Here is a 14,758-nt window from a genome sequence, read left to right as displayed (position 1 = left end):
GTGGCCTGATGTCTGTTTTATCTTTCTTGGTCTGGGCCTGTGTAACTGACCTGGGTGTCACAAGACTGTTTTGGGCCACTGAGCTAAAGCCTTTGCTTTAGTTTCATGCAAGTGAACCGCCTTCATTCCACCTTCATTTGTTCTGTGTGTGTGTGTGTGTGTGTGTGTGTGTGTGTGTGTGTGTGTGTGTGTGTGTGTGTGTGTGTGTGTGTGTGTGTGTGTGTGTGTGTGCTCTAGTAATGAGCAGAGGATGTAATATGATCAGAGTTTTCTGCCTCGAAATTAAATAAAATGTAATCAGATTTTATTGGTCGCATCCCAAAATGGGATGTATAGACATTATAAACAGTATGTGGATAGAACATGTAGTATATCTGAAGAATACGTAGGATAGAATAGTATATGTACAGCAATAGTTAAATAGGATGAACTTGACTACAATACACTATATACATATGAAGTGGGTAAAACAGTATGTAAGCATTATTAAAGTGACCAGTGATTCCTTGTCAATGTACACAGGGCAGCAGTCTCTAAGGTTGTGTAACCAGGTGGTAGCCGGCTAGTGACAGTTACTAAGTTCAGGGCAGGCTACTGGGTGGAAGCCGGCTAGTGATGGCTATTTAATAGTCTGATGGCCTTGAGATAGAAGCTTTTTGTCAGTCTCTCGATCCCAGCTTTGATGCACCTGTACTGACCTCGCCTTCTGGATGATAGCATGGTGAACAGGCCATGGCTCTGGTGGTGATGTCCTTGATAATCTTTATTTTCTGTGACATCAGGTGCTGTAGGTGTCCTGGAAGGCAGGCATTGTGCCCCCTGTGATGCATTGTGCAGACCGCACCAACATCTCTTTAGCCCTGCAGTTGCAGGCCGTGCAATTGCCGTACCTTCTTTATTAAATCAAATCAAATTTTATTTGTCACATGCGCTGAATACAACAGGTATTCTATCCTACCGTACAGCGAAATTCTTACTTACAAGCCCTTAACCAACAATGTAGTTCTAAGAAAATACAAAAAAAAGTAAGAGATAAGAATAACAAATAATTAAAGAACAGCAGTAAATAATAATAGGGGGCTATTTACAGGGGGTACCGGTATGGAGTCAATGTGTCAATTTGCGGGGGCACCGGTGTCGAGGTAATTGAGGTAATTATGTACATGCAGGTAGGGTTATTAAAGTGGATGGATAATAACAGAGAGTAGCAGCAGCGTGGGGTTGGGGGGGGGGGTGCAAATAGTCTGAGTAGCCATTTGATTAGCTGTTCAGGAGTCTTATGGCTTGGGGGTAGAAGCTGTTTAGAAGCCTCTTGGACCTGACTTGGCGCTCCGGTACCACTTGCCGTGCAGTAGCAGAGAGAACAGTCTATGACTAGGGTGGCTGGATTCTTTGACAATATTTAGGCCTTCCTCTGACACTGCATGGTATAGAGGTCCTGGATGGCAGGAAGCTTGGCCCCGGTGATGTACTGGGCCGTATGTACTACCCTCTGTAGTGCATTGCGGTCAGAGGCTGAGCAGTTGCCGTACCAGGCAGTGATGCAACCCTGATGTGGTGTACTTCTCAATGGTGCAGCTGTAGAACCTTTTGAGGAGCTGAGGACCCATGCCAAATCTTTTCAGTCTCCTGAGGGGGAATAGGTTTTGTTGTGCCCTCTTCACGACTGCCTTGGTGTGCTTGGACCATGTTAGATGGTGGTGATGTGGATGCCAATGAACTTGAAGCTCTCAACCCGCTCAACTACAGCCCCGTCGATGAGAATGGGGGCGTGCTCGATCCTCCTTTTCCTGTAGTCCACAATCTTCTCCTTTGTCTTGATCATGTTGAGGGAGAGGTTGTTGTCCTTGCACTACACGGTCAGGTCTCTGACCTCCTCCCTATAGACTGTCTCATCGTTGTCAGTGATCAGGCTGTTGTGTCATCAGCAAACTTAATGATGGTGTTGGAGTTGTGCCTGGCCGAGCAGTCATGGGTGAACATGGAGTACAGGAGGGGGCTGAGCACGCATCCCTGAGAGTTACCCATGTTGAGGATCAGCGTGGCGGATGTGTTGTTACCTACCCTTACCACCTGGGGGGCGGCCCATCAGGAAGCGTGATCACACAGTAATCCGGACCATCTGATGCTCTCATGCATGTTTCAGTGTTATTTACCTCGAAGCGAGCATAGAAGTTATTTAGCTTGTCTGGTAGGCTCGTGTCACTGGGCAGCTCTCGGTTGTGCTTCTCTTTGTAGTCTTTAATAGTTTGCAAGCCCTGCCACATCCGACGAGTGTCGGAAACAGTGTAGTACGATTCAATCTTAGTCCTGTATTGACTCTTTGCCTGTTTGATGGTTCGTCGGACAGCATAGCGGGATTTCTTATAAGCATCCGGGTTAGAGTCCTGCTCCTTGAAAGCGGCAGCTCTGCTTTTTTGCACGGTGCAGATGTTGCCTGTAATCCATGGCATTTGGTTGGAGTATGTACGTGCAGTCACTGTGGGGACGACGTCCACGATGCACTTATCATTAAAGCCAGTGACTGATATGGTGTACTCCTCAATGCCATTGGAAGAATCCCGGAACATATTACAGTTTGTGCTAGCAAGGCCTACTACTGTTGTGTCGTCTACAAACTTGATGATTTAGTTGGAGGTGTGCATAGCCACGCAGTCATGGGTGAACAGGGAGTACAGGAAGGGGTTGAGCATGTACCATTGTGTTTCCCTGAAGCCCTTTCTCTCTCTACTCAGCTCTATTTACATCAACAGCTGCCAAGGGCTTTCAGGCAAGACTAGCCTCATCTAACCCATTCATCCAGGTGAACATAGCTACTAGACTTTGAATCGCTATGGATGGTCGATGAGGCAATCAAACATAAACTGGGATCTTCTGGTTTCAGATACCTCCTGTAAGAATATTTTAAGATAAATACACAACACAGAGGACTAAATGTCAAGAGAGGACTAAAGGTCAAGAGAACTAAAGGTCAATAGAGTACTAACGATCAATGAAAAGTGCTTTTTCTGTAATAGGGAATTAATGAGCAGAGACATGGGAGGAATTTGTCTATACATTGAGCCTGAAACAGGATACTTGTTATTTGGCCATGTTTCAATATGTTGCAAGGAATTATAATTGGTCAACCACAGGCTAGGGATGGGTTAAAACTACTGTGAGGAACACGAGGGGAGACAGGGAGCTGGTTTCAAGCGCAGGGCGCAGCAGGTGTTTATTGCAAAGGAACACAGGAGGAGGCAGGTAGCTGGGTCTAGGGGCAGACAGAAGGTCATACACAGGGGTCCAAACAGGCAACAGTACATGCAGGGAAAAGGCTAGTAATGTAGTCCGGGAGATCAGGCAATAGTTTGATAACAGGGAATCCGGCAAAAGGCATCGTTAATGAGGCAGGAAAAAACTATCACAGGAAACATAGAGCTCTGAAAGCCGTGTCACAAAACAAACAATACCTCACAGTGATGGGGTGGGGGAACTGAACTAAACAGTGTGTGATAATGACATACAGGTGTGTGAACAGGTGATTAGAATTCAGGTGATTGGGATCTGGAGAGTGAGCTGCGTTCAGGGGATCTAAGTGTTTGAGGGTGTGAGTTGGAAGCAGACGTTGCAACTACATCCTGTCCTTTGTTCTGTGGAGAGAATCACCAAGGAGAGTGTCACTGAGGACAGGGGAGAACGAACATCTACCTCTCAGCATAACATCTATGATTTGTCCTCTTTGAATAAACCTATTTTTCTCCCCCTGATTTGTTTTGGGGTCTGTGTTATTGAAGAGTAACATCAACTGCTAACACTCCCACAGCCATTGGACTCTTGATTTAGAAAAGTACCGTACCACTAATGTTTAACGGATTCACCAAAGCAGTTTGAGACAGGGCCATTAACGAATGGAATATTTAACTATTTAGAGCATGTTGTTTGGGTGGAGATGAGAGAGGCCGTTTGAGAATAATTGATTTCATATTAGGGATATTGACAGTAGTATAATTTTCATGATCATACTCATAAAGATTAGCATATATCTGTAATCAGTGAGTGTTTGTAAACGCTGGGCTGGGACTCTGTGTGTAGCTATAGGGTTAGTGGTTTGGCCTTTGTGAAAGGCCATGTGGAACAGCACAGAAATCCCCAGAGCAATATTAATGTTGTACATACCTCTTCCCACCTCGTGTGTGTGTGTGTGTGTGTGTGTGTGTGTGTGTGTGTGTGTGTGTGTGTGTGTGTGTGTGTGTGTGTGTGTGTGTGTGTGTGTGTGTCAGAGCCGAATTGGGTGCTTTGCATTCTCTACCTGACCTACCTTCCTTGCACAGCCAACAGAGACACCACTGGACATCTCTTTTACTCTCTCTCTCTCTCTCTCTCTCTCTCTCTCTGTCTCTCTCTCTCTCTGTCTCTGTCTCTGTCTCTGTCTCTCTCTGTCTCTCTCTCTCTCTCTCTCTCTCTCTGTCTCTCTCTCTCTCTGTCTCTCTCTCTCTCTGTCTCTGTCTCTATGTCTCTCTCTCTGTCTCTCTCTGTCTCTCTCTGTCTCTCAGTCTCTCTCTCTATCTCTCTCTCTCTCTAATATGGTCATACATTGGGCAGGAGGTTAGGAAGTGCAGCTCAGTTTCCACCTCATTTTGTGGGCAGTGAGCACATAGCCTGTCTTCTCTTGAGAGCCATGTCTGCCTACGGCGGCCTTTCTCAGTCTGTACATAGTCAAAGCTTTCCTTAATTTTGGGTCAGTCACAGTGGTCAGGTATTCTCTCTCTCTGTCTCTCTCTCTCTCTCTCTCCCTCGCTCTCTTTCTCTCTCTCTCTCTCTCTCTCTCTCTCTGTCTCTCTCCTTTCCTTTCTTAGTATCTTATTGTGTATTTTCTATTCTTTGTGTCTCCCTCTCTTTGAAATAATTCCTCCCTCTCTCTCTATGTGATCCGATTGAAGCCATTTGTTTGTCTTTAGTAATCTCAGTGTGGGTGGTTTGTTGTCACACATGTCATCACATTGTATTGTTCCTCCTTTTCTTCCGTCTTTTGACACATATAATTACAATGTTCTCTCAGCTCAATGATGTGGCCTGTCTGATGATGTGGCCTATGTATACAGTACCAGTCTAAAGTTTGAACACACCTAAATAAAGGGTTTTTCTTTATTTGTACTATTTCTACATTGTGGAGACACCCTGGAACCAAACTGTTGAGGCCTATATCCATCCTGCCCTGCCTATCTAAGGTCTTCGAAAGCCAACAAACAGTCAACAAACAGGTCACTGACCATCTCAAATCTCGTATTGTGTGCTATTGCTCCTGGTTCTGAGGGAAGGGAATAACGGACCCTTGATGCTTAACAAACAAGCTCTTTTTTTCTTCTCTATATATATCTTTCTCTTTTCACTTCCTCTCCATATCGTAGCATCCTCTGTCTATAGATATCAAGACCAGCAGAGTGACAACTATGACTAGTATCCCTCTGTGGGATTGCAGGTTGGAGATGTTGTCCAGTTAGCCAGTGCTGTACTGTCAACAAGCTCTCACATTATCACTGCAGAATTAGACATTCATCCACGTTCTCCAAAGGTCAAATTTCAAAGTTGCTCCAAACATCTCATTTCTAAGTGTTTTTGTTGCTCCTGCTGCTCTGTATTGTTCCATTTTTTCAAACATCACATTTCGATGTTAAGGGTTAAGTTTTGGCATTCATGCTGAATGGTTAAGGTAAGGGTTACGTGTGGGCATTCATTCTGAATGGTTAAGGTAAGGGTTAAGTTTTGGCATTCATGCTGAATGGTTAAGGTAAGGGTTAAGTGTGGGCATTCATTCTGAATGGTTAAGGTAAGGGTTAAGTGTGGGCATTCATTCTGAATGGTTAAGGTAAGGGTTAAGTGTGGGCATTCATTCTGAATGGTTAAGGTAAGGGTTAAGTGTGGGCATTCATTCTGAATGGTTAAGGTAAGGGTTAAGTTTTGGCATTCATTCTGAATTGTTAAGGTAAGGGTTACGTGTGGGCATTCATTCTGAATGGTTAAGGTAAGGGTTAAGTGTGGGCATTCATTCTGAATGGTTAAGGTAAGGGTTACGTGTGGGCATTCATTCTGAATGGTTAAGGTAAGGGTTAAGTGTGGGCATTCATTCTGAATGGTTAAGGTAATGGTTAAGTATGGGCATTCATTCTGAATGGTTAAGGTAAGGGTTAAGTGTGGGCATTCATTCTGAATGGTTAAGGTAAGGGTTAAGTGTGGGCATTCATTCTGAATGGTTAAGGTAAGGGTTAAGTGTGGGCATTCATTCTGAATGGTTAAGGTAAGGGTTAAGTTTTGGCATTCATTCTGAATGGTTAAGGTAAGGGTTAAGTGTGGGCATTCATTTTGAATGGTTAAGGTAAGGGTTAAGTTTTGGCATTCATTCTGAATGGTTAAGTTAAGGGTTAAGTTTTGGCATTCATTCTGAATGGTTAAGTTAAGGGTTAAGTTTTGGCATTCATTATGAATGTTTAAGGGTAGGGTTAAGTGTGGGCATTCATTTTGAATGGTTAAGGTAAGGGTTACGTGTGGGCATTCATTCTGAATGGTTAAGGTAAGGGTTAAGTGTGGGCATTCATTCTGAATGGTTAAGGTAAGGGTTAAGTGTGGGCATTCATTCTGAATGGTTAAGGTAAGGGTTAAGTGTGGGCATTCATTCTGAATGGTTAAGTTAAGGGTTAAGTTTTGGCATTCATTATGAATGGTTAAGGTAAGGGTTAAGTGTGGGCATTCATTCTGAATGGTTAAGGTAAGGGTTAAGTGTGGGCATTCATTCTGAATGGTTAAGGTAAGGGTTAAGTGTGGGCATTCATTCTGAATGGTTAAGGTAAGGCTTAAGGTTTGGGATAGGTTTAAACCCCTGCCCTTACAGGTTTTTATGTATTTATTTTTTATTTAACGTTTATTTAACCAGGTAGGCTAGTTGAGAACAAGTTCTCATTTGGAACTGTGACCTGGCCAAGATAAAGCACAGCAGTTCGACACATACAGCAACACAGAGTTACAGCATGTGAAAATGAGGTAGGATAAAGAGTTAAGGAAATAAATAGGCCATGGTGGCGAAGTAATTACAATATAGCAATTAAACACTGGAATGGTAGAATGTGCAGAAGATGAATGTGCAAATAGAGATACTGGGGTATAAAGGAGCAAGTTAAATAAATAAATACAGTATGGGGATGAGGTAGATTGGATGGGCTATTTACAGATGAGCTATGTGCAGTGATCTGTGAGCTGCTCTGACAGCTGGTGCTTAAAGCTAGTGAGGGAGGTAAGAGTCTCCAGCTTTAGTGATTTTTGCAGTTTCGTTCCAGTCATTGGCAGCAGAGAACTGGAAGGAGAGGCGGCCGAAGGAAGAATTGGCTTTGGGGGTGACCAGTGGCATATACCTGCTGGAGCGCGTGCTACAGGTGGGTGCTGCTATGGTGACCAGTGAGCTGAGATAAGGCGGGGCTTTACCTAGCAGAGACTTGTAGATGACCTGGAGCCAGTGGGTTTGGCGACGAGTATGAAGCGAGGGCCAGCCAAGGAGAGCGTACAGGTCGGTCAGTGGTGGGTAGTAAATGGAGCTTTGGTGACAAAATGGTTGGCGCTGTGGTAGACTGCATCCAATTTGTTGAGTAGAGTGTTGGAGGCTATTTTGTAAATGACATCGCCGAAGTCGAGGATCGGTAGGATAGTTTTACGAGGGTATGTTTGCAGCATGAGTGAAGGATGCTTTGTTGCGGAATAGGAAGCAGATTCTACATTTAATTTTGGATTGGAGATGTTTAATGTGAGTCTGGAAGGAGAGTTTACAGTCTAACCAGACACCTAGGTATTTAAACACCTAGGCGTTTAAGAGCAGTTGGAGGCCACGGAAGGAGAGTTGTAATGGCATTGAAGCTCGTCTGGAGGTTAGTTAACACAGTGTCCAAAGAAGGGCCAGCGGTATACAGAATGGTGTCGTCTGCGTAGAGGTGGATCAAAGAATCACCAGCAGCAAGAGCAACATCATTGATGTATACAGAGAAGAGAGTCGGCCCGATAATTGAACCCTATGGCACCCCCATAGAGACTGCCAGAGGTCCGGACAACAGGCCCTCCGATTTGACACACTGAACTCAGAGAAGAAGTTGGCGAACCAGGCGAGGCAATCATTTGAGAAACCAAGGTAGGTCAAAAGACTTCTCATATGGTTTTCACATCTAGTGTATGTCAGCATGTGGTAACTATTTTATAATCCTAAAATTCCGTTATCTATCACTGAGACCTGACTGTCATCTCTCCTAACCCCTGACCTCCAACCTCTACCCCTGGTGAGGTCATGCCCTGTTGGACTGTTACAGTGGGGTCATCATCAGCCACCTCTGATGGAGATGGATGGATTTCCTCTCCTCTACATCCTCTGCATCATCATCCCATCTACAATCCTTAAAACACGTTACAACAACAGGAACATGTTTCATACTTCCAATAATTCGATTGGGTTTGAACCCGAGTTGCCTGCCACAAGACTATGTTAGTCAACTGAGCAAAAGCCTAGTCTTCATGTCTCAGGCAAGGTTAGTATATGTGGTTCATTATAGATACTCCCACAGACACATTTACCTTTGCACATTTTAATCAAATCAGCATTTTACCTGTTGACACTGGTGCTCCTTATCGAGAGGTGGATATCCGGAGTTGTTATGGAGACACAGACAGTAGTTACCTCAGTAATCTAATCAAAGCTCTGTAGCGTGATGCGCTGTATGTGACGTTTAGCGTCTTTAATCTATGTGTTGTTGTTCTCCTCTCAGGATGGGCTGATAACCCTCTGAGCTCCTGTCTGTTAGAGAGAGAGACAGACAGAGAGAGAGACAGATAGAGAGAGAGAGAGACAGAGAGAGAGACAGATAGAGAGAGAGAGAGACAGAGAGAGAGACAGACAGAGAGAGAGACAGACAGAGAGAGAGAGAGACAGAGAGAGAGACAGACAGAGAGACAGACAGACAGACAGACAGACAGACAGACAGACAGACAGACAGACAGACAGACAGAGAGAGAGAGAGATAGAGAGAGAGAGAGAGAGAGACAGACAGACAGACAGACAGACAGACAGACAGACAGACAGACAGACAGACAACAGACAGACAGACAGACAGACAGATAGAGAGAGAGAGAGAGAGAGAGAGAGACAGACAGAGAGAGAGACAGACAGAGAGAGAGAGACAGAGAGAGAGACAGACAGAGAGAGAGACAGACAGACAGACAGACAGACAGACAGACAGACAGACAGACAGACAGACAGACAGACAGACAGACAGAGAGAGAGAGAGAGAGAGAGAGAGAAAAGAGACAGGGAGGGAGGGAGGGAGAGCGGGGAGAGAGAAAGGAGGTGTAATTAGATCTCCCTGTCTCCCCCTCCTTCCCTCTAGGGGAGAGGAGCCTCGTCGAAACCCTGTCATGAATTTTTAACGCTTCTCTCGATCTGCACTCTCAGGAGATGTGTGACTGTGTGTGTGCTCTGACTGTAGCTTTATTGTTGATCATAGCTCATTCAGCCATATTTCTGGCTCTGTATTTGTCTGTATTTTGTATTACCAAGATCTTGTGATGTATAAAACATTATTATGACCTGAAGTCATTGATCTTATCCTTACACATCACATAGACACAGTCCTGGTGATCTAGTATGATGGGAGGAGATGGAAGGGAGGTCTGAATGGAGGGAGAAATAGTTGTACAATGTGTATTCACGCATATGTGTGTGTGTGTGTACGTGTGTATATTTGCATGTGTATTTGTGCCGGTGCCGGGAGTTCTGTGTGTTTATAGCTCCTCACAGCTTGTACAGAGGAGGTGGAAGCAGAACCATGTGTATAACTCAGCCTAGGAGAGCAGGGTGGGTTGCAAGGAGAGGGGGTGTTTTTACTGCTGCAACTAATTGTCATAGTCTTACTTTTCTAATTCTGAGCGTGACAGTGTTTCCCTTTTCCTGGACGCACACAGGTACATTTTAATCTTACACCTATGTCAGAGTAAACGCAGACACAGGCACACACACACACAACCCTAACACCATGTCATTCCACAGACGCATCGTGTCCATAGCAACTTACAGTTACACACGCACCTAGCAGTTGTGTCATTTGGCAGATGCTAACATACTGTATCTATTATATACTAACAAGGGTGCTGGTCGTTGACTTGGGGCTGACTGAGTCCTTATGCGTGGCAGGTGGGTGTAGTTAAGGCCCACAGACTGGAACACCACACCTCACACTGGGACCAACCCTCTCAGCATCGATCACTTTACCCACCATCAGCCTATTGCAGTTAGTCTGGACTGTCTGGAGGGTTGGAGTTATACTGGGTCGTCTCCTCAACTCTTACACCACATACACTCTACATTTCTGTATCTACTGTATGTTGCCTCTCTATCTCTCTCTCCCTGTCTCTCTCCCTGTCTCTCTCCCTGTCTCTCTCCTTCTCCCTCTCTCTCTCTCTCTCTGTCTCCATCTCTCTCTCTCTCCCTCTCTCTCTCCTTCTCCCTCTCTCTCTCTCTCTCTCTCTCTCTCTCTCTCTCTCTCTCTCTCTCTCCCTGTCTCTCTCTCTCTCTCTCTCCCTGTCTCTCTCTCTCTCTCCCTGTCTCTCTTCTCTCTCTCTCTCTCTCTCTCTCTCTCTCTCTCTCTCTCTCTCTCTCATGTTGTGGAGTTTAAATAAAGGTGATCTGTGTCTTGACATGGCCACCGTCATACAGTAGCTGTAGACAGAGATTACATTACCCACTTGTGTGAGTGTGTCAGAGCGAGTGAGACAGGAGTGTGTGGAGGTCACTGTTGTTATATCCTCTCTGGTGTTTTACTTTGATTGACAGCTCTTCAGATAGTAATCCCTCCCTCTTGACTTTCTGCTATGAGCCGAGACACACACACACATCCTCTTGACTTTCTGCTGTGAGCCGAGACACACACACACACCCTCTTGACTTGCTGCAGAGTGCTGCAGCTCCTTCTCTCCCAGGTGAAGTGTGTGTGACCTTTAAATCCTGACCCTATGAGTTTCAGCATAATATCAGACTGTTACTCTCATTCCTCTATCTGATTCACTAAACTTAAGAATTAGGCTCCCTCTGACTGGACTGTGTCAATGTCCATATATCTCTGTATGAATGTCTGGTTACCTTTAAAGCTGAGGCCTGAAGCTGAGGCCTGAAGCTGAGGCCTGAAGCTGAGGCCTGAAGCTGAGGCCTGAAGCTGAGGCCTGAAGCTGAGGCCTGAGATGGCAGTGCCTAAAGAACTGAGATATAATGCTGTGGTAAAATGGGTTTTGTACATATACTGCTAAGTATACTAAGTATGACTACTATGTATTTTTTAAACCTCCTGCTTTGGGCTGGATGTGTCAATGTGTAGTTCATACATGCCAAATGTATGAGCAGAATTACTGTTTTACCTCAATTAGCCATAATTAGCCATAAAATCCCAAGGGACCGTTTTTGTGCCATTTTCCCTAAATTTCCCTCCAATTGGGCCAGCCCTCTATACCAAAGTACTGGAGAATCTCTTTAGTGATGTTTCCATTTTTCATCTGAATATGTCGAAAATATGGGTAACACTGTATCTACAGGGGGACTCAAAATGTTGTGTTACCTATACAGTGAGGGAAAAAAGTATTTAATCCCCTGCTGATTTTGTACCACTGGCAAAGAAATGATCAGTCTATAATTTTAATGTTAAGTTTATTTGAGCAGTGAGAGACAGAATAACAACAAAATAATCCAGAAAAACGCATTTCAAAAATGTTATATATTTATTTGCATTTTAATGAAGGAAATAGGTATTTGACCACCCTCTGCAAAACATGACTTAGTACTTGGTGGCAAAACCCTTGTTGGCAATCACAGAGGTCAGACATTTCTTGTAGTTGGCCACCAGGTTTGCACACATCTCAGGAGAGATTTTGTCCCACTCCTCTTTGCAGATCTTCTCCAAGTCATTAAGGTTTCGAGGCTGACGTTTGGCAACTCGAACCTTCAGCTCCCTCCACAGATTTTCTATGCGATTAAGGTATGGAGACTGGCTAGGCCACTCCAGGACCTTAATTTGCTTCTTCTTGAGCCACTCCTTTGTTCCCTTGGCCGTGTGTTTTGGATCATTGTCATGATGGAATACCCATCACGACCCATTTTCAATGCCCTGGCTGAGGGAAGGAGGTTCTCACCCAAGATTTGACGGTACATGGCCCCGTCCATCGTCCCTTTGATGCGGTGAAGTTGTCCTGTCCCCTTAGCAGAAAAACACCCCCAAAGCATAATGTTTCCTCCTGACGGAGGAAATGTTTCCATGTTTGACGGTGGGGATGGTGTTCTTGGGGTCATAGGCAGCATTCCTCCTCCTCCAAAAATGGCGAGTTTAGTTGATACCAAAGAGCTCCATTTTGGTCTCATCTGACCACAACACTTTCACCCAGTTGTCCTCTGAATCATTCAGATGTTCATTGGCAAACATCAGACGGGCATGTATATGTGCTTTCTTGAGCAGGGGGACCTTGCGGGTGCTGCAGGATTTCAGTCCTTCACGGCGTAGTGTGTTACCAATTGTTTTCTTGGTGACTATGGTCCCAGCTGCCTTGAGATCATTGACAAGATCCTCCCGTGTAGTTCTGGGCTGATTCCTCACCGTTCTCATTATCAGTGCAACTCCACGAGGTGAGATCTTGCATGGATCCCCAGGCCGAGGGAGATTGACAGTTCTTTTGTGTTTATTCCATTTACAAATAATCGCACCAACTGTTGTCACCTTCTCACCAAGCTGCTTGGCGATGGTCTTGTAGCCCATTCCAGCCTTGTGTAGGTCTACAATCTTGTCCCTGACATCCTTGGAGTGCTCTTTGGTCTTGGCCATGGTGGAGAGTTTGGAATCTGATTGATTGATTGCTTCTGTGGACAGGTGTATTTTATACAGGTAACAAACTGAGATTAGGAACACTCCATTTAAGAGTGTGCTCCTAATCTCAGCTCGTTACCTGTATAAAAGACACCTGGGAGCCAGAAATCTTTCTGATTGAGAGGGGGTCAAAAACGTATTTCCCTCATTAAAATGCAAATCAATTTATAACATTTTTTAAATTTGTTTTTCTGTATGTATTTGTTGTTATTCTGTCTCTCACTGTTCAAATAAACCTACCATTAAAATTATAGACTGATCATTTCTTTGTCAGTGGGAAAACGTACAAAATCAGCAGGGGATCAAATACTGTTTTCCCTCACTGTATATGTCAAAAATACATTATTTACGTTTATCTTTGTCTCTTCTAGACTCTGGCCACATTTGCTGAGAATTTCCAGATGGAACACCAGTGGAAGGATGAGTATGCGGTAAAACTCTGATTCTAATTAAAACCAACATTGCATTTACATTATATACTGTAGCTGTAAGTCACCCCTCCCATCCCCAATGTGTAGTAAGAATGTGGCTGATGTGTGTCAGCTGTTTAGTACTGGAACACTCACTACTCATTGGCTGAGGGACGGCAACCTCAGATGACCGTACTGTAGATGGTGTTTCTCACTGCTCTCTTTATGGGCTAGAGAGGAGAAAAGATATGGCTTCAACAAACACACTAGTGTTTCCCCTAGGATTTTGTTTCAGCGGTGGTGGCAAGGGTAGCGTGGTTAGCTAAATCAATATAGGGTAAACACTGCACACACAGACACACACACACACACACATACAAAGACAGACACACAGACACACACACATACAAAGAAAGACGCACACACACACACACCGGCATGCTTGAGTTGGCGGCCATGCATCCTGTATAATAGAACAAGACCAATATGGTTTATTGTTGTTGTTATAAAATGAACTGTTATCATTCATTCCATATTATAGGCCATTAAATGTCCACAGATGGCCTCTACCTAACGAGTACCCCTCTCTCTCTCTGTCTCTGTCTCTCTCTCTCTCTCTCTCTCTCTCTCTCTCTCTCTCTCTCTCTCGCTGTCCAACAAACACACTTGCACACGTACAATATGTACACACACATGCATACACACACATACAGTACACACACACACACACACACACACACACACACACACACACACACACACACACACACACACACACACAAATGCTCACTAAGATATTTGTATTATTTGTTTCAGGATGGTGACATTGTTTACTACAATGCAAAGGACAATGTGAGTATTTTTCTTCCTTCTCAAATAAACACATGATTCTCACACAGAGCTGCATCTATAATCAACCCACAATCTCACTCCGATACAGACTGGTGGTTTAGTCTAGGACAGCCCCCCCTTCTCTTTCTCTTTCTCTCTCTTTCTCATTCTCTTTCTCACTCTCCTTCTTTTCCCTTCACCGTTAACCCTCTTTGCTCCCCTTCTTTTCCCAACCTCCTCAATCCATTTCTATCTTCATCCCTCACACCTCCCTCCCTGTCTTCATATCCCCCTTCTCTTCCTTTCTCTCAGGTGAAGAGGTCCCTGGTGTGCTTCTACTAATTGACAGTTGAGATGTATGAGCTGCTACTGTTGCTTTATTATGAGACTCTTCCTATTCCCCTTCCCCCATTCTCTCTCTCTGTTCGCTCTCTCTCGCTGTTCACGCTCTCTCTCTTCACTCTCTTTCTCTTCACTCTCTCTCTTCGCTCTATCTCTATCTCTCCTCTCTTTCTCTTCGCTCTCTCTCTCTCTCTCATTCTCTCTCTGCTCTCTCTCACTCACTCTCTCTTCGCTCTCTCTCTCTTCGCTCTCTCTCTCTCTCTCTCT

General features: G+C 44.5%; 1 protein-coding gene across 4 annotated transcripts in view; it reads left to right on the top strand.

Annotated features, from left to right (window-relative positions):
- The window catches only part of LOC115125157 (voltage-dependent calcium channel subunit alpha-2/delta-1), a 191,920-nt gene that overhangs the window by 34,760 nt on the left and 142,402 nt on the right, over positions 1–14,758 (top strand). For all 4 annotated transcript variants that reach the window (XM_065022513.1, XM_065022511.1, XM_065022512.1 and 1 more), the window contains exons 4-5: positions 13,280–13,339; positions 14,135–14,170. In XM_065022513.1, the coding sequence (XP_064878585.1) occupies positions 13,280–13,339; positions 14,135–14,170 (96 nt within the window). The remainder of the gene's footprint in view (positions 1–13,279; positions 13,340–14,134; positions 14,171–14,758) is intronic.

Source organism: Oncorhynchus nerka, linkage group LG9a, assembly GCF_034236695.1.
Source record: "Oncorhynchus nerka isolate Pitt River linkage group LG9a, Oner_Uvic_2.0, whole genome shotgun sequence".
In the NCBI taxonomy this organism is placed as follows: Eukaryota; Metazoa; Chordata; class Actinopteri; order Salmoniformes; family Salmonidae; genus Oncorhynchus; species Oncorhynchus nerka.
Note: the sequence above shows the minus strand (reverse complement) of the source record. Positions and strands in the feature narration are given on the sequence as shown.